The sequence below is a fragment of the Psittacula echo genome, assembly GCF_963264785.1.
Source record: "Psittacula echo genome assembly, chromosome: 1".
NCBI classification, from domain to species: domain Eukaryota; kingdom Metazoa; phylum Chordata; class Aves; order Psittaciformes; family Psittacidae; genus Psittacula; species Psittacula echo.
In genome coordinates, this window is record NC_137735.1 from 24210842 (window position 1) to 24236588 (window position 25747).

Sequence of the window (25747 nt, forward strand, 5' to 3'; positions counted from 1 at the left end):
GCAAAACAGACACACAATCTGACAGCATTTACAAAGAGGATCATCAATAAAGAGCTAGATTTTCTATGTTATTTTAATATAAAATCTCAAAATATTTTTAGTTTCCTACATAACACATTTCCTTTTTCAACAGAAAAACAAATGGGGCAGATATGCTTAAAGACGATTCAGAGCATAATTATGAACAATGATATAAGATTGGTCAGAGAAGACCATTTGTATAAACATTATCTTTCCAAGTCATGATATTTTTAGTATCCAAAAAAGAGAAAAGTCTATTAGTCTGTGAAATAGTTAAGATAATTGTAATTTTTCCAGTACATTTCAGTATTTTAAAAGTAGGCATGCCAATCATTCTGCAGTGAGTATTTCTGCCCTGTCAAAAATATGAGACAATAATCCCAAAAGGTTATATATTTTATTCAGTCCTGTACTCTTGTAAAAAACATAGTGCTGCAACTGGAACAAAAATGGTCTTCATTTATTATGAAGCTGTGAAAAATCTCTCCAGCATGTGCCATTAAGTAGGGAAAAAAATCCAAGATAGAACTGCAGCAACTCCATATTTAAATGAGAGTTGGAAGAGCATCTGGCTTATGCAAAGGAATAGTTTTGAGCTCCCTAATGTTTATGACTTTAAAATCTAATAGAAATGTCCTTAAAAGTGAATTAATTTCATTGAGTATCTCCTGAATTCTAGACAATAAGCAAAATTCTTACTTAGCTCTTGTAGCCTTCTTAGATATATGGAATCTTCATCACCATTCGCCATTTCAAGACAAAAATAAAGGCTCGACTTTTCTATAGCAAACCAGCCTTTTCTCCACTGATCCAGGTTATGGCAGTCTTTGTAGTACAGCTGGCCAATGAGGTCACAGTGTCTCTCTAATAAGCATTCAGCCACAGGGGGAACAAAATGCTACCAAAGAAAATGGGGTGAGTCAGATGAAGAAAAAAAACCCTCTTCCCCTAAAAAAAAAAACAAATCAAGATATTGCAAATCTATAAGATTCAAGGATGAAAGCCACAGTAAAAAAACAGACTTTCTGATTTATCATTCATAAACCCATATACAGACTAAATTTAAATTATAAAATCAAGTATAAATTTTTTTCCATTCATAGTCTACAATTCAAACACTTTTGCTTTTTAAACTACAATTGATTTAATTAGTAATGTGACTATTAGCATTTGCTACTCTATAAAATATGGTACCGCTTCTGTTTCAGCAAATAAAAGAATACAATTGCAAGCATCAACAACTTAGCTGAAAGAAACTCCTATAGTATGTCTTTATACTAGAGCACCTTTAATATAATCTTAAGGTTGGCACTAAAATGTTGCTTCAATTCTTTTTCCATTTTATTTTATTATCTTGTTTCAAACATTAAATCACAGATGTTATTCCTTCCTGCTGCACAAGAAACCTTTCACACAAGATAGAGCAGTATTCATCAAGAATGGCTTCTCAGAGAATTTTAAGCTAACAATGACACTTCATTCCTTGTGCAAAGGCTCCTGGCCTAACTGGAAAAGATAACTATCAGTATTACCTTAGCTATTGCCCAAGTCCATTTTCTTTGTGAATATGCAGTTTCAGCTCCAAATAGAAAAACACGTTCTGACATTAAGTAGATTTCAAAGGTAAAGATGTCCCTAAAGCAAGAAAGAGGAAAAAGGCAGCTGTATTTAGTCTTCGTAACAGCAGACACACAAGAGTCTCATTTCTCTGTTTTTTCATTATTTCATACCTATGGAATGGAATCCACATACATTTCCCTCCAATCTCACAAGTTTTATAATAAAACATGATCAAAATGCTTTTCAGATTAATAGTATGTGTTTAGAGGCTACTGCATTACAGACTTTTCAGTAATTCTGAAGACGATAAAAATGTTTACATACAGTCATTAAAATTCTAAGGGAACTTTTTCCTTTTGCAAGTTCATGTGATGTCAGCAAGTATATTTTTGTGATGCACTGAAAAAATTTTGACCAACTTATTGAACAGGAAATTGTAAACAAATCACAGAATCATATAAATGTTAGTTCACAGGGTCTACAGGATGCCACTTTGTTTAATCTCCTGCTCAAAGTAGGACTATCACTAATCATACATCAAAGTAGGACTATCACTAATCATACATCAGAACTGCAACGAAAAGCCCTGAAAACCTTGAAGGGTGGAGACCGCTGTTTCTCTTAGCCACCTGTTCCTGTTCACCACACTCCTAACAAAGAGGCTTTTCCTATCATCCAGCCTCAACCTCCTAGGTGGAAGGCACGGTCACTGCTACTGCTTGCATCGCCTGCCACCACCAGGAAGAGTTTTGTTCTGTTTATAACTACCCTTTGAAGTTTCTGATAGCTCAAGAGGTTCTTAAAAGTTGATGGGTTGGTTTATTTTTTTGGGGGGGAGTGGGAGGTGGAAGTGGGAGAGGGTGGTATTTCCTGGTTGTCTTTTTTTGTTTTTTTTTTTAATTTTAAAAAAGTATATCATTATTTAAACAGATGGACCCTGTTTTTTCCATTTTTAACTGATAAATAAGGATAGTAAAAGAAGAAAAAGCAAATCAGTTGAAATTGGTATGGAACTTGGAAAGTATCTTGTACTTAGGATCTGTCTTTACCATATAAATTATAGTTCATGAATTTACAGTATGATTTTGACTGTGACCTCTTACTAGAATCCAAATAGATGGAGCATGCGTTTTCCTTTCAGTGTTGGAGGTTGAGATTTGCCTAATCTGGAGAACTGAACATGATCTAGTTCTTTCATTTTCAGTAACAACTTTGAAAATTATATGTAAATACTTAATTCTGACTAATAGAATAGACAATTTAAGGACTGATTGTTCACTACATGAAATACCAAACTTAACGAAATTTCTCATAAAACTACCCAACTGCAGGTAAGGCACAGCAAAGGGCCAGCCATTCCCTAAAAGCATTCAGCCAATATGCTTTTAATTTATTATCCCAAAGTGAAACCACTTGGAGATGTAGCAAGCAATAGGTTAGATTCAATAACAGAAGTTGTATTTTTTTTTTTTCTATATACCACAAAGTTATGCTACTGCAGAATAGTGAAAGCCATCTCCACCATTTTTTATAGCATGTTGAAGCATCAAAATGTTTTAGGATTTCTCCCCTCTGAACACCCTTTATCTCTGTAATACCTGAAGTCCTTTCTTCCCACTATCTTTTCCAGAAGCTTACTTGAATAGACTTTTTTCTTTGCAGACATTTATGCTTTGTAACTACAAGTATAATAGCATTGTACTGTAGAAAGATCTTGTTATTTTACATACACACATGAGGAAATTTAAAAGGAAGTGTTATGGAATTTGTTAGACAGATTCAAAGTATAGTTTGAACAAAAATGTTGCCCCAAAGAAACCAAGTGTCACTGGGATGCAACTCAGATTTAGGTGAATCTCCATGTGATGTTTTTAATGTACAAATGGTATGTAAGAGAGCCATAAAAGAAAAACAAGACCACAAAAAAGCTGTCTTCAAACAAACACAATGTTCAACAGTTACACTGTTGTCCTCAGCTATATGACGAAGAATGGGTTTAAAATGGGTTTCACACCCAGAGATGTGACCAAAGCAGAAAACATTGTGGAGAACTCTAATCTGTTGCATTATTATCAGTAAAAAACAAAGCAAGAGTTTTGGCTTTAGGCAGAGGTCAACCCCATAAAGAAAAGTGAGTATTAATTGCTCAATTTATCATCATGTAACCTTTTAAGCACTAAGAATATGCATTACAGTTTTAATAAGAAACAGATGTATCTAATTTATGCTGCCCTTTTAAATTACCCTAACATTTTCATTATATCACTATACCAAAAAAAAATATAAAAATCCCCAAATTCCACTTCGCACTTATTTTTGAAGTCAATATAAAACAATTCAGCTTTTTTTTTTTTTTTTTTTAAATTGCATGCTCAAAATTCAGGAACAAATGAACAGCTCCGAAAACCCAGAATAAAATCTTTGAAACACCTGAGGTTTTTTATTGAAATACTAATTTGGGAACCTACCCTCTATTTAAAAAGAAGTCTGACTTGTGCACTACAAGACAGATAACTTCACTGATGTCAATCATACCATTAGGAGTGGTAGCTTTATCATTTTCATAGTAGCTCAGAAAGCCACTTTCCAAAGTGCACCATCTTTTGTTGTAATCTATAATTAAAGAAATAATAGAAATATTAGAAAAGTCAGTTGGCATAATAATAAAATTACCTTTTCCTATAGAAGTTGCCTCCGAGGATGCATAGCTCTGTTGTAACAGTAATACATTTATGATGAAATATCAGTCTTACTGAATTCAGTGAGCTAGGAATTCAATTTCTGTGTTGATTTACTTAACCTATAGAAACTCTAGCACATGGTAATTTAAGAAAAGAATATTTCAAATGTAACACACTTATTTTTACTTTATTAGTATATTAAATATTCAACTGCTTCATAAGTTAACTTTCCTGTTGTACAGGGCTTTTATTTCAGTTACTGTGGAACTTGATGGAGTAAGAGCTAGTACACAATACCAAGCTACCTGTTTAGCAGAAGAGAGTTAAGGAAGCAAAAAGAAAACAAGCTACAATGTTAGAAAAACTAAAAGCCACAACAACAATATATTCTGACAAGAGCTGACAGCAAAATGAGTGAGTGAATAATGGTATGCAGTAGCAAAAAAAGGGCAGTCTTTCTTTCATGTTACAGGAGCTAGAGGTCAAAACCATGTCAATCTGTTTCCCATTGTTTGGTAATGCTTGGGTGTCCACTCACTGTCGCAAGATTAAGGAAAACAATTTAAACCTTTCAAACAGTCTAGAAAAAACATTATCATACATGCCAGAAGTTGTATCCATTGCACACTACTAGAAAACACAAGGAAAACACTACAAGTTATTTAACACAACTAACTTTAAAAAAAAAAAAAAAAAAAAAAAAATTGCTATCACAATAGTAGGGGATGAAAAACTAAAGAACAGAAATATTAATAGAATACCACTTTCTAGGTGCATCAGTAGCTGAGCTCAGTTCTGCCCTACTGCAAGTCCAAGTGTCAGACAGTAATGAAATTGTACCGAATTTATTCCTGGATACTGGGGGAGATAAATGGATACATCATAGGCAGGCTGTAGCTACAGCTGTTTCAGGGTGGCATGTTCACATTAGAATGAATTGGAGATCTCTCTTGTTGCTATTCACATATATATCTGGCAAGGGTAAATTCATTTATAACATTGTAGTTTACAGAATGCTAACATTTGTAGGGTGCTTTCAACATGTAACAATTTACAGTTGCTGAGCATAGTTAAATTATCCCGTAAAGAATTCTGTCTTCAAATAACTCTGAATTAGATATACTGGACTATCTAATAATTGCCACCTATACTTTGGAAAAAAAAAAGGTGGAGGAAAGCAATTTGCAGAGCAACTTAAAAGTATTATCTGGCATATTTAATTAAAATCAAATGTCTTTTCCCTCTTACGGACGTAGAATACAGCATGTGGCATAGTATATTAATGACTCTTTGCTACTCAAAATAATAATGTGCTCGTTCTAGCTTACATCTAGTTCTTAGAATATAATTTGAGGTGCATCTAGTCCCACCACCCACAGAGAAGCAGGTTGTAAGGGAAAATACTCTGTTTATTTCTAAGTCTTAAAATCCTATACAGCTGCAAAAGTTCTGGGTAAAGTATTTGTGAGAATTGGTAAAACAGCTCTGGAAAAAAACAACCCAACCAACCAATCCCACAAAATTCAAACAAAAAACAAACCTGCAATTTTAGTTAACCAGCTGGTATGTTATCTGGTATTTCATCCACGCTACTTGCTATCTAGTTCTGTCTAAATACATGTTTTAAATACTAAAATAAACTTAGGAAAAAGTGGCGGTTTGATCCTCAACTTTCCCATCCCCCAAAGCCTATTCTACAGAATAGCGCACTGCTTCAATATTTATTAAAAAGTTACAACTCTCAAGAATTATTTTGGAACATGAAAGATGTTAACACGGCTCCATAGAACCTTTTACAGTAAAAATGGAAGCAAAAAATCAAACCTGAGCCTCTAAACCTCTAACCTTTGCTTTTTGATCCACTACATCATAATAGCATCAATGTTTAAGTTCTCTTCCTGCTGATCATCAACAGCTACTAATTAACAACAATTTTCCTCAAAAGTTATGCACCCCTGCTAAAGCCACTGATGCTGCTATAATGAGAAGTACACACAAACTTGGCTTACTCTCTCCTGCACCGGAATGCACATAATGAAAAACTGGACTGTACTTCCAAGTGTTCTACCTGGTTCTCATAAAACCTGGGTTCAATTCACAGCACTGAACGATTTCGTGAGCATCCTTTTACCATTAGGACTCAGCCCACAAAGGGATAATGGTTTTATGTGACAACAAACCAAGCATTTAAATTTTCAGCCCTTGGCACTGAAGGCAAGACTGACAACTACCTCAGAGATTTGTAACACTGAGCAAGAACTTAACTCTAGTTTAATATTTGGAGACCATAACAGGATTCTGGCTTGCAGCACTTTCCAGAAAGAGAATAAAAAAAAAATAATAATAGAAATCAGTAGATCAAAAGCCCAATGTACACTGGGGCAGGGTCCAAAATTTAGACAAGTGCTGTAATCCCCAGTGAGAAAATGACGCTCTCTCTCTAGCTTAGTGAGAACTCAGTTCTCAGCAACTCAGAACTGCTTCAACAGGAGAGCTTTTTTCTTTTGTCTAGAACTAAACAGCTAGGTCACCTTCTTTGGTAATGTGACCTTCTTATTTGAAACTTTACAGGCAGAAGAGGGAAGCAAAACTGTATCTCCCACACATTAGAAAAAAAAAAATTTTTTGGTTAAAGACAGTAAGAAGGGGACAGAAAAAAAAAAATTACCACCTATTCCCAACAATCTGTGGTATGCATATTTCTTATTGCTTCATGCTAATGAGATTTTATAAAGGTAGAAACAGTTCATGGTGTAGGAGAAAAATATTAATAGAGAAAGGGAAAAAAGATTACATGTTTTATGTTTTAAACAGCAAAAAACCCTCTTACCACAATACTTCTTACAAATGGCTGAGATACATTAGTGCCTTCAGCCAAGAGCAGTTTCTAGCTCAAAATTACTAGGGGTTTTTTGTTGTTGTTGAAGCGTGTTGTCATTACATCTTCCTCCCTTGTCCTGTTTGTCATTTGTCTTCTTGAACTACAAATGGTCATGAAAACCTATCTTCCTATGTATCTGTAAAACACTCATCCCAGTCAGTCCTGACAAAAATCAGTCCCGACAAACACATGGGTAATCCAAACAAAATCTCCTCCCTCAAAATCCCCCCAAAATAGATCACAAACTTTCAAAGCAGCTTCATTTCTGTCCACTAAAAGCTTAGATAGAAGACAGAATTCAGTTGTTTCTTGTTTTGAGGGCTCACTCCCATTGCTTCTCCCCAGCTATACTCTGCTACAAAAGAAAACATTTTATTACCATTTATAGCTAAATCTTCAATCTATACAGGTATTTACCACCTGATACTGCATTTCTGTCATTGTGTTAAAGAGTCCAGTAGTACTGCCTTGCATCTGCACTCCACTTCTCTCAGTAGGATTATTTTTTTTTTTTCTACATGAATACAGATACCCACAACACAGAAGACAAGGTCTGGACTTAGAGCAAGCAGACGTGAGGTTTGCAGTTACTCCTTTCATCCCTGAATAAGCTCAGCGCAGTTTCTGAACACCTCTCAAAAAGTCCTGTCCAGCAGCAGTCCTCTGCCACAACAGGTATTTGATAACTGCAAAGTTTCTGGGAAATGCCTGTGATCAGGCACTAGTTCAATTGATCACCCAATACTTTCAAGAATTTGCATCGACATTAACATATGCATTCTTCAAAAGTATATTTAAATAGGAGTTATCTGCTTTAGAGTGCTATAATCTCCACTAAGGATCATAAAGGCACGCACCAAGAGAATATGGATAGAATCATACAAAAATATGTATATACTGACACAGGATGCCATGTCAATATTTCAGGAGCAATAAATTCGACCATAAATCTACCCAGATTTTAAAAATCCATATCACTTGTTTGCTTAGATGGAATTAAAAAATAGGAACACAACTGGGGAAAAAAAGGATTAAGAAAATGTAAGCAAATTATCTGGTAACATCTCTCTCAAAACGGACAAATAAATCTACTGTGATATACACGCATCTTCACCCCACAAAGTTGAATTTGTTGTAAAGTTGCCAGAAGTATTCATTTCTACTTGGAATACTTTTAAAATGTGTGAGCTTGAGAAATATCCTAGGTCTTATCCATTTGGATTCTTACTAAAAAGTCAGTGATACTTTTAAAAGATTTCTGGAATATTATCATTTTAGATTGGAAACTACCTTTTGGCAGTCAGTAGCATCCATCTAAATATAATTAAAAGGAGAAGTATTTCTAACTGATTTTTGATTTACCAATAACTGTTGTTAAAGGAATAATCTTTCAGTAGTTGTGTTTTCTTCTTCTGTCAATCACTGAATAAAGAGATTAAGACAATCGGTATTTTCTTTATTTGAAAGAGGTCTACTGAATTAAAATATCTTTGATATGAAGCATCCTCTTTTATCTTTTTAAAAGTAATGCAAGAAGTTAAAAAGAACCATATTCATCCAAACCATACATATTCATGTATTATTTAAACACATAAATTAAAAGTGAAATACCTTCTTTTAACTTCTTCTCTGTAAGAAGCTTAGCAGTATTAGAAGAAACTTTGTATAAGAATTCACAAAGAAAGGTGGAATGTGAAGAATCTTCAGAGAAGCCACTTTCAAAACAAGTATCATAGTTTGGGAAATCTATTAAAAGACAAAGGAGTAACATACAGAACTTCAGTTATAACCATTTCCCCACAGGTCTTTAACTGCATATCTGTAGATATGTAGCTGATTGTAACATCTTTACTACAACACAGATACATTTTACTGATTTATTTTCAGAATTAGAGTAAAATTCTTACATGTTCATCAAAAAAACATCAGTTCACATATGTTACAACACTGACATTGTCTACCACTGCTTGCCAATGCAATCTAATATGGCATTCTTGTGTACTAAGCTTTTATTCTCATCCCTTATATAACATACTTCAACAGAAGGCAACTGTTTCTCTTGAGGGCTTACCTAGAATTTAACCACCAACTCTCACAGCAGATAATGATTTAGAAGAATCACTGTCTACCTGCAATGACCTTCCTTTCTCTGAAGAGAAGAAACACTAAACACCAGCACATGGTGCTGCTGGCTTGGCTGGAAAGCTAACAGTAGTAAAGCAGAAAAACAAAACAAGCCAATTTCTCTCTATAGCCTTAAGATCACTTGAGAGCACAGCTAGCAAAAAAATAGAGCTGCGTGTTTGCACAGTGACTGAGCTCAACGTCCTACAATCCAGTGCCTGGCACTTGTGTCGGAGAAATACCCAGGCAGAACTTAAAGGACCACGTTTGCTCTAGGAAGCCCTAAAGCATTTCCCACTAAAAACCTTTGTTGTTCAGCATATGCAGTGTTACTTTGCAGAATGGCACAACAGAATGGGAAGTTGGTCCAGCAGTATGTCCATAAGGCTGGCTGCAGTATTGAATAGTTCATTTTTTCCAGTGTAAAGCTGCACGTGAACTTGCATACCCAGACTGCTTCAGTAGCCCTTGTAAAAAGTAAGCTCAGGCACATCAATACTCTAAAATTTATTTATTTATTAAGAATAGCTTTCCATTTTCAACAGCCTCAGAACAGTCACACAGTGCAATAAAACTGCTGGCTTTCAAGGCCAAAGTTTATGATGTGCTTCAAGTTGTAACAGAAGTTGTGACCCAAAAAACCCGACAGTTTGCTGGGATAGATATTACAGGTTCAAGAGGCAAGTTTTATTTTGGGATGAGAGTTTGTGAAAAAACAGGTAAGCCTGCGTGCAGAAGGGGTAGGTATCAAATTAAATCATTTTTAACAAAAAACAAAGTCCCAGATAAGCACTTTAGATACATGTTAATCGGATGTACTCATTTTTTCTGGTAAAAGCCCGATAATATTTAGCAGAACAGATGACGTTTTTCTTCTGCGTTACAAAGAAAGGTATGAGGTCTGTGAGTTATCATGGGCTTTATTATTTTTTCAAGTCCTAAACTTGATGTCTGATCAAAATAAAAGTAACTTGTATACAGTTACATACACTCCTGAAGTACAGTTAACACCATCACAGCTCCCCCGCTATACCCCTGCTGTTCAACTCAATGCCCATTTTTCTTCTGAATTCCCTCCTTCCCTTTTGCTCAAAATAAAATCAAAAGATCAAAGAGAATGTACCCTACCTGAGAACTTATTATGGTATAGGAATTCCATCTGCAGTCTTTGTCCAGCTTTCTTGGCTAATAAGTATGGAGTGCTGTAAACAGGGTCTCCAGTGGCACACATAGCATCAGCCCCACTGAACAGCAACATCAGAGTTTCTAGCACATCTTGTTTAACTACAGCAGTACACAGGGCCTTATTGTGGAGAGGGAAAATAAGAAGACTGTTTAAATTAGAAAGTTATTGGCAACAAGTACGTGTCATTTAGATGCAAATCCTTACACCTCCAATGTAGTTCCCCTGCATTTTCAAAGACCATAAACATTGAGAAGTGGCAGGAATCATCAAGTATGGTCTGAATCTAGAAAAAAAGCAGGAAAAAAAAAAAAACAACACACACACACAAAAAAACCAAACAAAAAACCCACAAAAGAAAACAAAATAAATTAAAAAAAATTAAAACACTCCCCCCAAAAACCAAACCGAAACAAAAAACAGAAACAATACAAAAACAAAAACCCACAAAAACCACCAAATGAACCCCAAAAACCTCAAAACATCATTAGCCCAAACCTTGCAAATGTTTTTGCCATGAATTTCAACAGGCATTAGAAGTCAGTCAAACAGACCTCAAAAATGACACAAAAATTAGTAATTACAATTGGCACTTTCCACTTCATAACTGTAAAGAATTTTTGTTACATGTGCAAAAGGAAACATTGAGAACACACATTTTTTCATCATTAATTTCAGCTTGTTTAATTTCCAGTTAGCTACAAGCTACTATATACAAACCTTGTTCAGCTCTGTGAGAATTTCTCACCTGTTTCAGAAGATGACCAAATTACACACAGATACAGTACAATACAAAAGTTATCGTATGGGCTTACCCATTCTAGTATTACCTTATTCAACTGTTCCTTGGTTTTGTAGGGAAAGGGTGCTTTCCTAAATTTTCCCTCCTTGTACTTTTGTGTAATGAATGCTATCCTTTTTTCTGCAGGGGCATCCATATGCAGCTCTTCATCTGGAGGAAGATTTCCTGCCCAAAAACTGTTTGCCCTCTTATTTCCAATGATGATAAAAAGCTGGATAATATGCAAGAGAAAAATAAGCAAATAGCATGAACATGAAGCTAGCTTCTAACAGTTTTCAGTAGCTTAAAGTTGAGAAAGAAGCCTCTCTTAGTCACTGCCTATGGTCATCTATAAATGAATATTAAAGTCTGTAGTTACCATTTACCACCACAGCAAGTAAGCTTTACAAGGGGAACCAGTTATAATATTTCAATACATATTAAAGAATTCCAATAAAAGGTCAGAAAAGACTACCACATGTTTTAAAGGAAACACTGATGACTCAAAACTCTATCAGTATCACTTTTTAACAACCCAAGCAACTACACTGGTAGCAGGAAGTTTCCTTTCCTCTCCCCTTCCCAATATTGCCCATCATGACTGCTTTCCAAAAGCATTTTACTTTTTTCCCCTCCAAAAACTATACACTTGAAGAAATATTAAGAGATATTGTACAGTTGGTTATCAAAATGAATATTTTAAATGACACAAAGGTACATTATTCCTGAAAACATCAAGTTTACTATAACAGTAATGACATTTAGCACTGTTACGTTCAGGGGTTTCGTGAATAAAGCAATAGATAACTGCTATTCGTGCAGTAGTTTTCAAGAGGGAACAAAGAGAGTGTCACAATGTACCTCAATAAGTTCATTGCTCCAAATACTGGCATCCATTTTTAGACTCCGGACCTTTGAATCTCTTGGTCCTAAAGATCTGTGCTGTCCTGAAAATCCAAGAATATTTTTACTTAATTAAAGCAGTGAAATTGCATTTCTCTTCTGCTAAGATAACAAAAATAATTAATGAAGACAGATTTATTTTAACTGTTATCTGAATATAAAATAGAAGCACCATAAAGCCCCTAATTTATTCTTTTTTTAAGAACGGGATTGCATTTGATAGTAATGAATAAACTAAGTAAGTTCTCTGATATATAACACTTTTATGAGGGCTTGCTTCAAAAGAAAATGTGGTGTTGTAAACTATTTCCCTGAATCTACTGCTTGACCACGTATCTGAACACAAAACATGATAAAACTAGATTTTCAGTAGTATCTGAAAAAGCTATCCCTACTGGCAGTAACATATGCCCTGATGTAACAGAATTAATATCCTAGATTTAAACACAGAAAATTGTTATCCTTTGGCATCCAGCCTTGCAAAAGTCAGCCATTTCCCACAAAATGCTAGGTATCTTAATTTCCGCTAATTGTGAAGGATTATTCATCTGAGGAAAACCAATCACCACACAGACCTGTCATGTATGCACTCAAGTGCTTTAGAACAAGGATGACCTTGGTAGAAGACAAAAAAAAAAATAAAAGAATGTTTGCTTTTTGTCAAATCTTTCACAAGGATGGCACTGTAAAAATTAAAAAAGGCAATTCAAGGACATACAGAGATATGCAAATATGACATTTTGTAGAACACACACAGTCTGTTATTAATTACCCTACCTGCGCACTTCTTACAGATGACAACACAGAGATTGATGGATGCCCAGTCAGGACTGGGAGCTTTACAGTCAGCACAGCTCCTGTTGGACTCATTGAACCAAATCTTCTCAGCTACTTCATAATCAGACAGAGTTTCTGCTATTGATTGCTGCAGTGCTTCAATCCAGTCCTGTTTCTCTCTTTCCGACTCTGCTGTAAAGCTGAAACAATTGACTTTTCTGTGTCATTGATCTTTATTTTAAAGCTCAATTAAACACAGTCTGTAGTCTCTTATTTATTATCTTTACACCCAAAATCCAAGTCAGAAAATCTTCCTCTACACAGATATAAATGCTAAGATGGAATGTATTACTTTGTATTTTTAGTCAATGAAAACTCCTCTGGTTTTGTGCTCAGTTTTCAACAATACCACTACTAGCATAAGCTACACAGATTTTGTAACATTCAAGCTACATTCCTTAGTTACTTTCAATCTTTTTAGTTGCCATGTACCAAACTTAAAAGCCTGAACTTTAAAAAAGGCAGAAAATGACCTAAAGAGGGAAAGACTTAGTAAGCAGTAAGAATAGACTAACCACAGAAGCCAAAAAATGCTTTTTATTTAAAATTACCTTTTTGAAAACTATAAATAATAATAAGCAAAAACCAACATGGTGTCAACTTCAAGAAAGTCAAAGAACTAGCTATCTACCAACTAGCAACAGATTCAAACCACGATCAAGACTAATTTACCCAACCCTCTAGTTGACTGAGAATGAAAACATTTAAAAACAAAAATAATTTTAAATTGCTAAGATTTAGCAAGATTGGAAGAGCCAAGTGATTTATTCTTCTCCTGCATTACTAAGATTTCTTTTAATAAACACTACAGCACATAACAAAGGGCTTGTATTAGCATATACTTTTATTTTCTTAAAAATCAGGACAAGTCACAGCATCAGGCAAAGTGCAACTTTCTACCAATTTTAATGGAGTATTTCTACAAGGAATGGCGTATTAGCCATTCTCTTTTTGAATAAAATGCTTAATACTGAATGGATTCAGCAAGCTGTTAAAGTGACTTTTTCTTCTGCTCTTGCACAGAATGAACAAAGAAGGCTACATAAAAATATGAATCTGTGGGCATTGGATGTCTAGTCACAGGGATAAGGAGATGAATCACACAGCTAAACAAAGGAAAGAAAGTCCTGCTTTTTAAAAAAAATGCTCAGCATTCTTAATAAAAGCATTACCATTCCATCTAAACTAGGTAAGTCACTGCAGTATGAAGCAAGTACTTTTAGTGCATGAGTTATTAGCATATTTTGTAATGTAAATATTAAGGTTCTCACCTAAAGCTTTTATAAGGAGTAATTATTTCAAAAGATTGCTTTGCAGTCCGATCCACTTGTTTTACATTTGCTACGTTCATAGGGATTAAAGTGATACCAAATCCTGTCTTAAAATCCTATGGAAAAGACAATGAAAGTCCAGGTGTTTATCGTTCAAGGAAAACATGTATACAACAAATTATCATGGTCCAAAAATGCAAGGTCAGTAATTCACATTTGGGCCACAACATTCAAGCTCATTTTAATTCATTAATGGATAAATAAACCTATACCAAATTTTGTCCAGCTATGCTTCAATTGTTAGAATGACCTTACTTGAGTCTTAGAAGAAAAAAAAAAAATGCACACTGTAACTATCAAGACAAAAAAAAAGAGGTTAAATAACAGATTGCATTAAAATATGAATCCAAATCTATGGCAGTATCTAGCTTGTATCATGCTTTACTAACTAAATAATGTTTATACATCTAAATCCTTCTCACTGACAGCAGTTTTGCCTGCTTTTAATCAAACTTTTAACAAAATATTGTTTATTTTGTATTATGCATAAGATTCCTTCTTAAACCATTGGTTGCTCATACTTCTGCTGTATTACATGAACTAAACATTTCAAAGACATGTTTGACAAGAAGTCCTATACAGCAGCTAAAATAGACAAAGGGTTATCTGTGACTCAATTATTAGAAATACTAAGCATTTTTTGCCTTAAACCAAGAGAAATGAATTTTTTTCCCCACATGGAAAGCGTAATTAAAAATTAATCTTACATTGACACAGTTGGGAAAGAAAATGCTCAGTAAGCTCTTGTGAGGCGCTCTGAAACACATGCATTTTGGAAAGACTGATAGGCATATAGGTTATTTCTGATCTATTCGGAACACCATCAGTCTCTCCTTAAACTGATTCAGCTGCTCATCTAATGGCAGTCACTTCCACAAGCTTTATTTCTGGAAATATTACCATACTTCTTGCCAATTATAACTGCATCAGAAACAAAAACAAACTACATCACCCAAGCAAAAAGCCAAATGCACACATCTTACTATCTGCAAGATCACTGAGTTCACTCTCGCATAACAATTAGTTGAGTATGGAGGGAAACAGCTTCAGCCACATGCCTGTGCAGATAGGATTTTTTTTCTAGTACACAGGTCTTTAAACCTGCACCACTGACAAGTTTCTCAGAAGATTTTCAAGCTTTGTGAGCAGTGGAGCTCTCATGGAGAAGATCCTTCACAAAACTCTTTTAATTCCATCCCCCTATTTCAGGTATAAGCAAATATAAATATCATTTTAGCTATGATTGCTAAGACTAACTCTGATGTAGAACACACATATGGGCCTATGTACAAATTGAAGTACTAATTATATCACAAGACACTGACAGAATTATGCTCCTAAAGGCACTACAGTGTCCTTTTTGATTTTTAAAATGCCATAACCAAACCTAGCATGGGGTAAGTCAGCTTACCCCTATGTTTCCTTGCCAGACTTCTTAAGAATTTTACTTTTTTTTTAAACTTTGCATTACCTTTGACAGCAACTACATGGAACCCAGGTGTGGATTTAAGCATAAACCTTTATATTAAGTAGTAACCTTTCAACAAGTACCCTGGCTTAGTCGCTGTTCATGTAATATATTCTTTTCATACTTCTACCTTCCTTCTACCTGCATATCCTGTAACATAGACATTTTTATTCTCCCCTCTCATTGTCAGTCCCCACCCCATCTTCCTATCAGTGGTTTTCATACTGACACACCTGCCTTAGAAGACAGTGGGGAGCTCTGTGAAGCCTACACAGTCCAAAATTCATCCTCAAAGATCAGTTCTATGGGAAATGAGTGGGAATAATAATCTTGCTTTGAGTATGAACTTGACAGCACATTCTGCAGCAGTGAAGCATTCTTAAAGTCAGACATCACCAGTGAGAACAGAACCATGAAATTTAGAGTAAAAAAAAATTTTGAGGATAGAAAAAAACATTAAATTTTTCTCTCTACTAAAGTGTCTTAAATAAGCAAAATAATATTAAAACTAGAAAAATAAAAAAACCCCAAAGAACAACCTTTAATTTTCTACAACTAAATGGTTTCTGCCTGTGAGATGTAAACTGGATGAAGGTTTCTTTTGTTGGTTTATGTCAAATAATTTGCCTTAATAAGCCCTGATTTTAAAGGACAGGTCATGACACTATACTTGTACCTGAACAATAGTGCATTCTTTACTAAATAGCAGCTGAATGACTGCCAGAAGCTGTGGTTAACAGTAGTTCAAATAGTCTTAGGTCCAGATTAGAGTTTACTGCAGGTAAATAATAAGTAATGAAGACTGAAATAACCAAATTGAGCCACATCAAAAGTTCACCTAGTACAGTAGCTTCCCTTTATGAACTTGCTATTGGCAACTGTCATGAAAAGAATGTAAGTAAGAAAAAGTACATTCTCATCTTCCCAGATAAGCTTCCAGCAATCTAAGCACTTCCAGCTCAGAAAGCTCCTGAACAAACAGTTACAAAGAAAGCCATCCCACTTACCAGCCATTGACAGCCACATCCTCAAGGAACTTAAGTTCAAGCTTTGCACGCTCCACGCCATCCTGCTTCATCAATTTCCCAAATACTGATTATGAAAAAAGTAGTTCCTTTTGTGTATGCATATTGGGATTTTTTTTGCCTGGTACTTGGAATTTTATCACATCAAGTTAGAGAAAAGAAACGGTGACTAAACTTTATTCATCTATCTCCTCCATAGTTTTCCTTCTTGAAAAACCTTTATCGTATATTCCCTTCAGTCTCCTTTCTTTTATGCCTTTAAACAGCTAGCTGTGCCCGTTTTCCTTGGAGCAGAAAGGGAAGATCACCAAAGGCAGCTCACAATTTACATCTGTTGAAGATAAGACACTAACCTTCATTGTAGTGAACTTAACGACGTAGAATTAAGAAAGCACTATAGAAACGACAGGCATCAATTTTAAAGTCTTTACTGTTAGCTGGAGCACCAACCCTCCAAAATTTGCCGACTACCCGGTGTATGAACACTTCCACTGAAGGGAGGATGAGTAGTATGTTTTCAATTCATTAAGTGTGTAAGAACTTACAGTACTGAATTTCAGCATGAGGAATGTCAAGAAGGTTAAGAAATCAGAAGGAAGGAATATACTTTTCAGAGCTGAAGATGGTGGCAAACTAACCAATTTCATTGGTAAATCAGAGTGAAGTTATTTTCATAATGTTCCAAACAAACTCTTTACAGCAACTGTACACCACTTGGCATAAACCAGGATTTGTGAGTGACAGGTACACCAGAATCTGATTTTCTGGTTCAGAACGATATGCTTTCAGGAGTATAGTCTTGTTCTCTCCTTCAGAAACAGAAGTGGGAATTGGTACAGGGAAGAAAGAAATGCTCCACTTCTAAAGATAAATTCATTCACTTTGAGTGCACAAGAGGACAACAGAGCCATTCAAGCACTATACAACATGCACTGACAGCAAGACCAAGCAACACCTTTTCAGAATAACAATTGTCTTGCTTCTACAGACTAAAAGCTCATTGTTTCAGAGAGATTAAACTGTGTTAGACTTTCTGACAAAGAAAAGGTTAAGATTAAAAATATATAGAGAAAGCTGAGTTTCTGTTTGGTTTTGATAGAGATATGTCTCAAATATCTATATACTATCTTCAAAAGTTTGAAGAAAGGCTGAAAAATGGGTTGACAATAAGGGCTTTAAAAAAAAACCCAAACCAAACCAAAGATAGAACTCCAAACAAATTGTTTACAGATATAATAATAGATTAAAAGTATTCACTGAACAGCACAGTTATCTGAAGGCTAAAATTACTAATAGGGGAAAGTAGCAAACTATGAGATGAGTAGCAAACTATGGCTTTTGGGTAAGTTGTTGTTCCTTCCTGAAGGAGGAATGATTATAGTTTGTTGAGTCCTGCTGTCATTATCACCCCGGCTGAAAAAGACCTAACCTATGAAAACCTGCTGTATGCATACAAACAAAAATGTAACTTTTTTTCTTAAATATACTTTTAACATGTATCTATGAAGTGTCTGTGAGTGTACAAAGCTGCTTCCTCTGTTATATATTATCTTTTCATAAGGCAAAAGCTACCCTGAAACAGCCTTTAGTAACCTTTCTTCAATTCTGTTCAGGATGAAATTCAGGGCCCTTCAAAATTAGTCTCACATGTTTTCTAATTTATTACCACTGTTTTACAGACACAGAAATTAACACCTAGGTTAAAAAACCACTTAAGTACATGCATAAATAAAATCATGCAGCTACATCTAAACAAGTCTAAGTCTTAGAGTTGCTGAACACATAACTTCTGGTATGAGACCTTAAAAAAGGCTTAGGCATCTTTCTCTAGAATTCTTAAACAAATTTGTAATCACAGGCTGAATCTTGTGGCTCTCAGTTAATGAACAGACCTTCTCTACAAAGCTATTCTCCCTGGAAATTTCCTTCTTTTTTTATTCTTTAGCTTCCACTCAATTTTGCATTAGACTTGGGATGCCATTGTCATTGGTATAGTCAAAACAAAATTCAACTGAACAAATGGGTTCTAGAGCTGCTACCTGTGTTCCTCAACTTCTGCTGGTTTAGCAGTAATAATCATGTCTTTGGATGTGCTGTCTTTCACAAATCAAACATTACTTCCACAACATATAAACAAACAACAACAAAAAAAAAAAACATCCAACCGCAATCATAAGTTTCCCCTTGCTCCTCACATAAAAATTCTTGGAAATAAATCCCAAGTTTTATTTTAATGGTTAACTAACTCTATTATTTTCACATTAGAAATAGCAGTCCATATTTCTATCTCAGTTTTTCTGATGGAAGAACAAAAGTATAACAACAACAGCTGTGAAAAAAAACAACTGTTGCCATGATTTCAAGGGAATATTTTTCTACATACACAAACACATGCATACATACATGTAAATACACGTGTGTAGCATATTTTGAAGTACAGAAGTACAGAACTCTTAAGTACAGAAATAGTACTGGTGTATGCTGAGAGCACAGCACTTCCGGAAACCGCTACATCAACTGAGTATTCTCACTGCGTATCAGTTTCCTTCCAGGGAATTCATATGTCATGGTTCCTTTGTCTTCAGCTGTTAGATTTTGAGGTCATGCAGTATTTAAGGGTGCATGTGTACACACAGAGACAGACACATATATAATGATCCAAAACTGATAAGAGGAACAGGTAATACAAGATGACTGTACTGTATGTGAACATATACACACACATATCTCTATGTATTTATATATGCAATGCTTTTTTAACATTCATCTTTCTTATAATCTTTCCACTAACTTAAAAAGGCACAGCCATATTTCTGACACTACTCTTGTCCTACTACCCATACACAGAAGGCTCTTGACCTTTAATCAATACATCTCTGATCAGAGTTCCAAATTACAACCTTACGTATTTCCTTGAATTTACCTTTGCTATTTACAATTGCTCTTTAGTTTTACTTTGAGGAAGCTACCATGAACTTTGTGACAATTAGTCTAAGACTTGCTTCCGAAAGATCTGAGAATTCCCTTAAAAATTTAATGCAATTTAGACTTTTTCTTCATTCTAGCCTCATGGTATTTGATTCCCTTCAAACAACCAAGTTATTCCAGAGAGATTAAAAGCTAGTAAGTAGAATCCTTCAGATAAAGCAATAGTAGTTTCTTTTCCTCTCCTCTCCTCCTTAATTAGAGATATATATTTCAGCCTTTTCAGCTATTAAGTCAGGCCAATTTCTGCAACAGAAAGATGGAAAAAAATTGTTTCCATGTTAATGAAAAATTAAGACATTTATATATTAGAGTTTGAGGAACAGTGACTAGTAACGCAGAAATTGCTTTGATGATATTAATTAACTTCTCCACAAGTTTACATTGATTTCCTCCCCTTTTAAACTACACTTAGGCTTAGCCTCCCCAGTTATCTTCCATCAGGCTTTTCAAATCTGTAGAGACTGATGTCCCTCATCACAGCTTAAAATCTTCTAATACAGATTTTAGGTGATCATTAAGTATCATGGATTGAAATAAAAAAATGCCCCAAGTAAAGACACATGTACTCTCCTACAGTCTTCCTAATGAGGTCTCAAAATGAAACCACAGTGAAGCATATAATTACACACACACACATACCAAATTATGTTAAAAGAACATGAAGTTTGCCAACTCAAGCCCTGATGAGCAAGAAGATGTTAGAATTCAAGTTGCCTGTACATGTTAACTCTGCAGCTTCGTGCTCATCTGTTGTGATATGTTGAGGTAGTTACGTTATCAATTTTAGGTTCTTTACTTAGCCAAGCTAAATTCCTGCATCTCCTAATAGAAACACTTGAAAAATATTTGAGTTATTATCACAAAATATTTTGTAGTAACAACCTGACATTCATAATTTTGGAGATTAAAAAGAAGGAAGAGAGCAAGAGGCAAGAAGGGACACTTACATTAGCTCTTGTTAAGTGTCATGCAGTAAGCTTGATTGCAGTGGAATTGGATATGCTACTGGAGTACATCATACTTCACATCATTATAATATAAAGGAATCTAGTACATGTACTTTGAGATGGCTCTATGATGAAAACCAACACAGAAGAAGTGGGGACAGCCAAGCGATTTGTTTCAAAAATGCATTCTTGACCAATGCGCTCTACCGTACCTAAAACCTTAAGTGTTACTTTTCCTATAAATTACAAATCACTCTATAGAGACAGTATAGAAATAATTCAGAATCCTCACTTCATCAGCTCTGTGAGTGTATTTTGCAGCATCAATATAATTTTAAATCACTTGATTATGCAAAATCAGGCCCATGCCTTGCTTGCTGCATGTATGCTCTACGACACATGATGATGAAAGCCTCCTTCCTGTTCAGGCTGCAAAATACAGATATAAAAAAAAATTAAAAGGAGGATCACATAATTAAAGTTACTGAATACTGTCCTGGAGTGTTAGGTCTTACCTTTGCCTTTGCCAATTTTTACTCAGTGTAAATGAAAAGCCTTGCATTCAGTCATTTCACTGTACACTTTTCATTTCCAAGTACCTGACTTTACGCTCTAGGGTTTGATTTGCAGAACTGCTGAGCAACCGGAAGTTCAGCCAACCTCTACGAAAGCAGTATTTTGAGCAGGTATAGCCTGACAGAAAACTATTCCCTTCCAACCCTCCATAAAAGACAGTGAAAACAGAGAATGCAAAACATACGGATATTTGAAACATTCATTTTTTTTTCCTCAGAATTGTGCGGTCATATGGAGGAACCAATCATGTTCCTTTACCTATCAGGAATTGACGAAATATAAATTAATCATTTTCCTCAAATAGCCAAACACAGCAATTACTAATTATTTCCTCACAGAACAGTCCTTTACTGGTGAAGGATTCTTTCTGTAAGGCACTCTTCAACACTGTTCAATAAAAAAGGCACAGGTTACTCCATAAGAGTTACTAAGTAAACAATGCTCTGAATGAATTAGTGATCCTGAGGAAGAAAATAGTATAATATAGTCTCTACTGCACAATATTAAATTGTATAAATTTGAGTGTCCAATTTTTCCATGTTTAGAGTGGGTACACATCTGTATTTGTGCTAATGTCATTTCACACAGATGTTCTTTGAATTTTCAGATTTTTAACTGAGTTCTTCCCAAATATGAAGTTCACATAATCACAGGAGCATCTGTCTCCCTATATAACACCAAGTAAGTTTTTACTCTAGATAGATACTTGGCTTCAATCAAATTCAACATAATAGCAGCCACTGAATAACTCAGGTCTTAAGATTTAAGGAACCCAAGTCACAGCAGAGGACATGTAATCTCAGCTTCCCCACACCCCTCTTCTCTAGTCCCAGAAGGAAAGACTTTAATGTATGGTCACAGTCAATTAAGAAAAAAATCATACAATCTGGAAAGTGATGTTGAAAGACACCAGCTACAAACAAATACATGCATACATAAATTAAAAGCTTCAATTTCCTAGTCCTCAAAAACAAAGAAGATGACAACAGAGAGGAAAGAAAAAGTTATAATTCCAAATATTCACAAGTTTCTCACTTGTGCAGAAACATGCTGAAATGGAAGACAGGGGGGGGAAAAAAAAAATGCGTGCTGCAACCACAGCTATTGCAAATAATCTGTATGTATGCCATTTAGTGATGGTCCAATAACTTTTTTGTTATTTCTGAAACTGGTGTGATCAGTTGCACGGATATAAGGAACAGAATTCTACATCAAGTTGTATATTTGAACACAAAGCACTTTAAAGATATTACTGGAAAATAGATTTCATGTCTTAAAGGTACCATAGTCTTTCCATTGCTGCTTTAGGAAAATATTGAAAGGACTGAATTATTAACTATTCTATAATTCAGAGTTCAGCTGAGGTACAGAAAGTGTGAGTCAGGCCATACTCCATTCTGCAAGCACATGCTTTCTTTTTCTTGTCACACAGCATATTAGGAAAGCAACACACTCACATCTGAGGCACACAAGACAGAACCAAGCATTCGAAAGCAAGCTTGTAACACTGCATACAAAACCTGCCTTGCTGTCTTTCCCAAATACCCTGACAGATATTATTAAGCAAGAGAGACAAAACTGCTATCTTTGTTGCCAACCCCACCCTTACATGTGAAAAGCCAAGCAGAGACAAAGCTCCAATTTGAACATCTATGGTAACTCCCCTCCAGCAGGGCTCCTCTGCAGCATGGGACTCCTTCAGGAATCAGCATTTTATTAGTTAGAGAGGATGAAGCAAACTGCAGCCTGCCTGGGCTGTGATCTTTACTTCTGCTGCTTCACAAAACATCGATGACATAAAGGCACTGCAGCTAAACAAACACATAAATAACATTCTAAGCCTGTCGTGAGCAAGTACAGCCTATACTCAAGGCTTTCACCTTTCTTGTTCCAATAGCTGTTTATACCATTACCTCATACTAAAAAGACAACTACATTCCTTAGGATACATCAGTCGTAACACAAGGAAATTCATTCAGTTTCAGAGTTCATTTCTTGCTATTCGCTTCACACTTTTTTATCCTGGAGGGATGCCAGTTAACATATGAAAAACCTGTTATTACCTGGAAATTCCTCAATTTTCCTCACTTTTATTGTTTGACCCCTTCCACCTGCCTGTGGGTGCGCAGTTTTATTTGGTATAGTTTTGGGTTTGTTGGTTTGTTTTGGTTTTGTTGGTTTGTTTTGTCTTATTGAGATTTTTTGCTTTGTTTTGGTTTTAGTGTTTTGTTTTTTTTTTTTGTTTGGTTGGTTTGGTTGTGGTTTTTTGTTTGGTTGGTTTGTTTCAGGGATGGGCAGTGTTATTTTGTTTGCTTTTCCTCCCCATTTAGCTGAAACAGTTGTTCCTAGAGCCACCATCGCAAACTGACAGTTTTAAACATCCCTTGTAAGGAGCACCCAGAGCACCTTTTGTTAATACAAGGACATTTTTAAACATAGCTATCACTATTAAAGTTTCAAAGTAGCCATCTGCACTCTTCTTTGTAATGTACTTCACAACTGGAAAGCTGCTTGGAGCATTCTCTGGAGATCAGAAGACCTGTGTATTCTAAAAGTCCCATGTACAGTTATGGTTTTCTGAATTCATTTCTGTCTAATTTTCTTGCTGAAGCTTAACACACACACTGAAGGTCTCATTAGGTATTCAGTCCAGACAAACTGCTAGCAAAGTGTTTGAACTCCTACAGGAAGGACAGACTGTGAGCGGTTTTGTGATACTTCAAAATCTAGAATACTGGTCATGCAAAATTGATGAACCTCTTCATAAACATTTTTGCACAGTTGTCACTGGACAAGAGAAAATTGATATGACACCTCCACTGGCAAAGATCCCCCAGTGAACCAAGAAAATCTCCAAATAATGGAGTTCCCACTTTCCCCCAAATCCACCTGTGGAGATAAACAAGTATGACATCAACCAGTGAAAAGCATCACTGACCAAGTACAATGTTTTTACTTATTCACTGCAGACAGTAAGGTGCTAAGACAATTAGTCCTCACTGTACATATAAAAAATTCCTATTTACTACCTTCTACTTTAGTAAAATTAAATTTACTTCTATGATATCATATTTCACAAGCATAAAAAAATCATAATTTGTCCTTCAATAGGTATTAGCAAAAGTTAATATTTCCTCATGGAGAAAGTTTTCCAAAGTTTTTTTTACTCATTAATCTAATCTGTAAGTAACCTGCAAAATTCAAAATATTTACAAAGGACAATTAACTTTCAAAAAAGAAAAAGAAAATATTTCAGCATTTTTTGGAATGCCGTCCAAACAGGATTAACTATGATGAGCATTTTCACATCTTAAAAAAATAAAAGTACCTATGGCTTTCCAAATACTCCAAGCATACCCCATTTTATCATAACTGGATCACTATGGGATTTCCCTGCTGATATTAATAAAACTGACAGTTTAGAGTTCTGATCCTATCAAACTGAATGGCCCTTCTGAAATTATTCAAATTCCAACAAAACACACACACACAAATAAAAAACAACCCACAAACCTTTATGAGGATTATTCTAATGAAATATTGATTGCACTAATAGTGCTTTTTCTAGCTAGGGAGATTTTAGACACCTGCTGCTCACAGAATCATGAAGAGAAAAGTTTCACTTTAACAACTGACATTATGATCTTCAATTTAAGAAGAAAAAACAAGCTGAGGAAACTACAGACCCACACAAAAGGTTTTGGCCAGACAGTATACTCTCATCTGTTTAAGAAATATTCACCCTAACTTAAAGGAGACATTAAATGCAATCAAATTTTAGATTTACTTACAACTTTGGAAATATCTCAACCAAAATAGCACAAAAATTTCTTCTTATGTAAGACATAAATACATATTTAGTAGAAGAATTTTATCTTGAGTGTGTGCATGCATGCCTAATAACTTCATAGAATGTGCCCTAGACTCCATGGAGTTACAGGCATTTTTAGAAGCCAGTGTAAAACAGCAACTTCCCATTCATGCCAAGAATCAGAAATCTAAGGAGACCAAACTATGACTTGCGAATTATTCCCACTTCTCTAACATTTATTCTAAAACAGTGAGGGGAGAGCAGCACCAACCGTTCTACCATACATTCTTCTGTGCCTGGACCAACAGAGGGCTGGTGCCACGACAACAGCAACTCGGCACAGTAGCTTTTGATAAGCAGGAATCTTTCAAAACCCAGTCAGTCATTTCAGCATTTTCTCTTCTGGGAAGACATCTTTCTTACATTTAGTTCAACTAAAAATAGAGTGGGGTGAGGGTTTGGGTGGTGGTGGGGTTTGGTTTTTGGCTGGTTTTGTTTTCAAAGAAAACATTTCTTCTGCTAGCTTTATATTTACACATACTAACTTGTCTTTATGAGATAAACAATGATGAAAATGGCTGATAAATGCACAGTTTTTCGATTTTTTGTAAAGCAAAAACACTACTGGGG

At 35.2% G+C, this 25747-nt stretch overlaps 1 protein-coding gene across 1 annotated transcript in view; it reads right to left on the reverse strand.

Annotated features, from left to right (window-relative positions):
• The window catches only part of ARAP2 (ArfGAP with RhoGAP domain, ankyrin repeat and PH domain 2), a gene marked incomplete at both ends in the record, with an annotated part of 116660 nt that overhangs the window by 50906 nt on the left and 40007 nt on the right, over positions 1-25747 (reverse strand). The window contains 9 exons of the mRNA XM_080626850.1: positions 721-919; positions 1554-1656; positions 4050-4194; positions 8755-8889; positions 10396-10570; positions 11281-11463; positions 12093-12173; positions 12907-13111; positions 14243-14358. Of these exons, the coding sequence (XP_080482976.1) occupies positions 721-919; positions 1554-1656; positions 4050-4194; positions 8755-8889; positions 10396-10570; positions 11281-11463; positions 12093-12173; positions 12907-13111; positions 14243-14358 (1342 nt within the window). The remainder of the gene's footprint in view (positions 1-720; positions 920-1553; positions 1657-4049; positions 4195-8754; positions 8890-10395; positions 10571-11280; positions 11464-12092; positions 12174-12906; positions 13112-14242; positions 14359-25747) is intronic.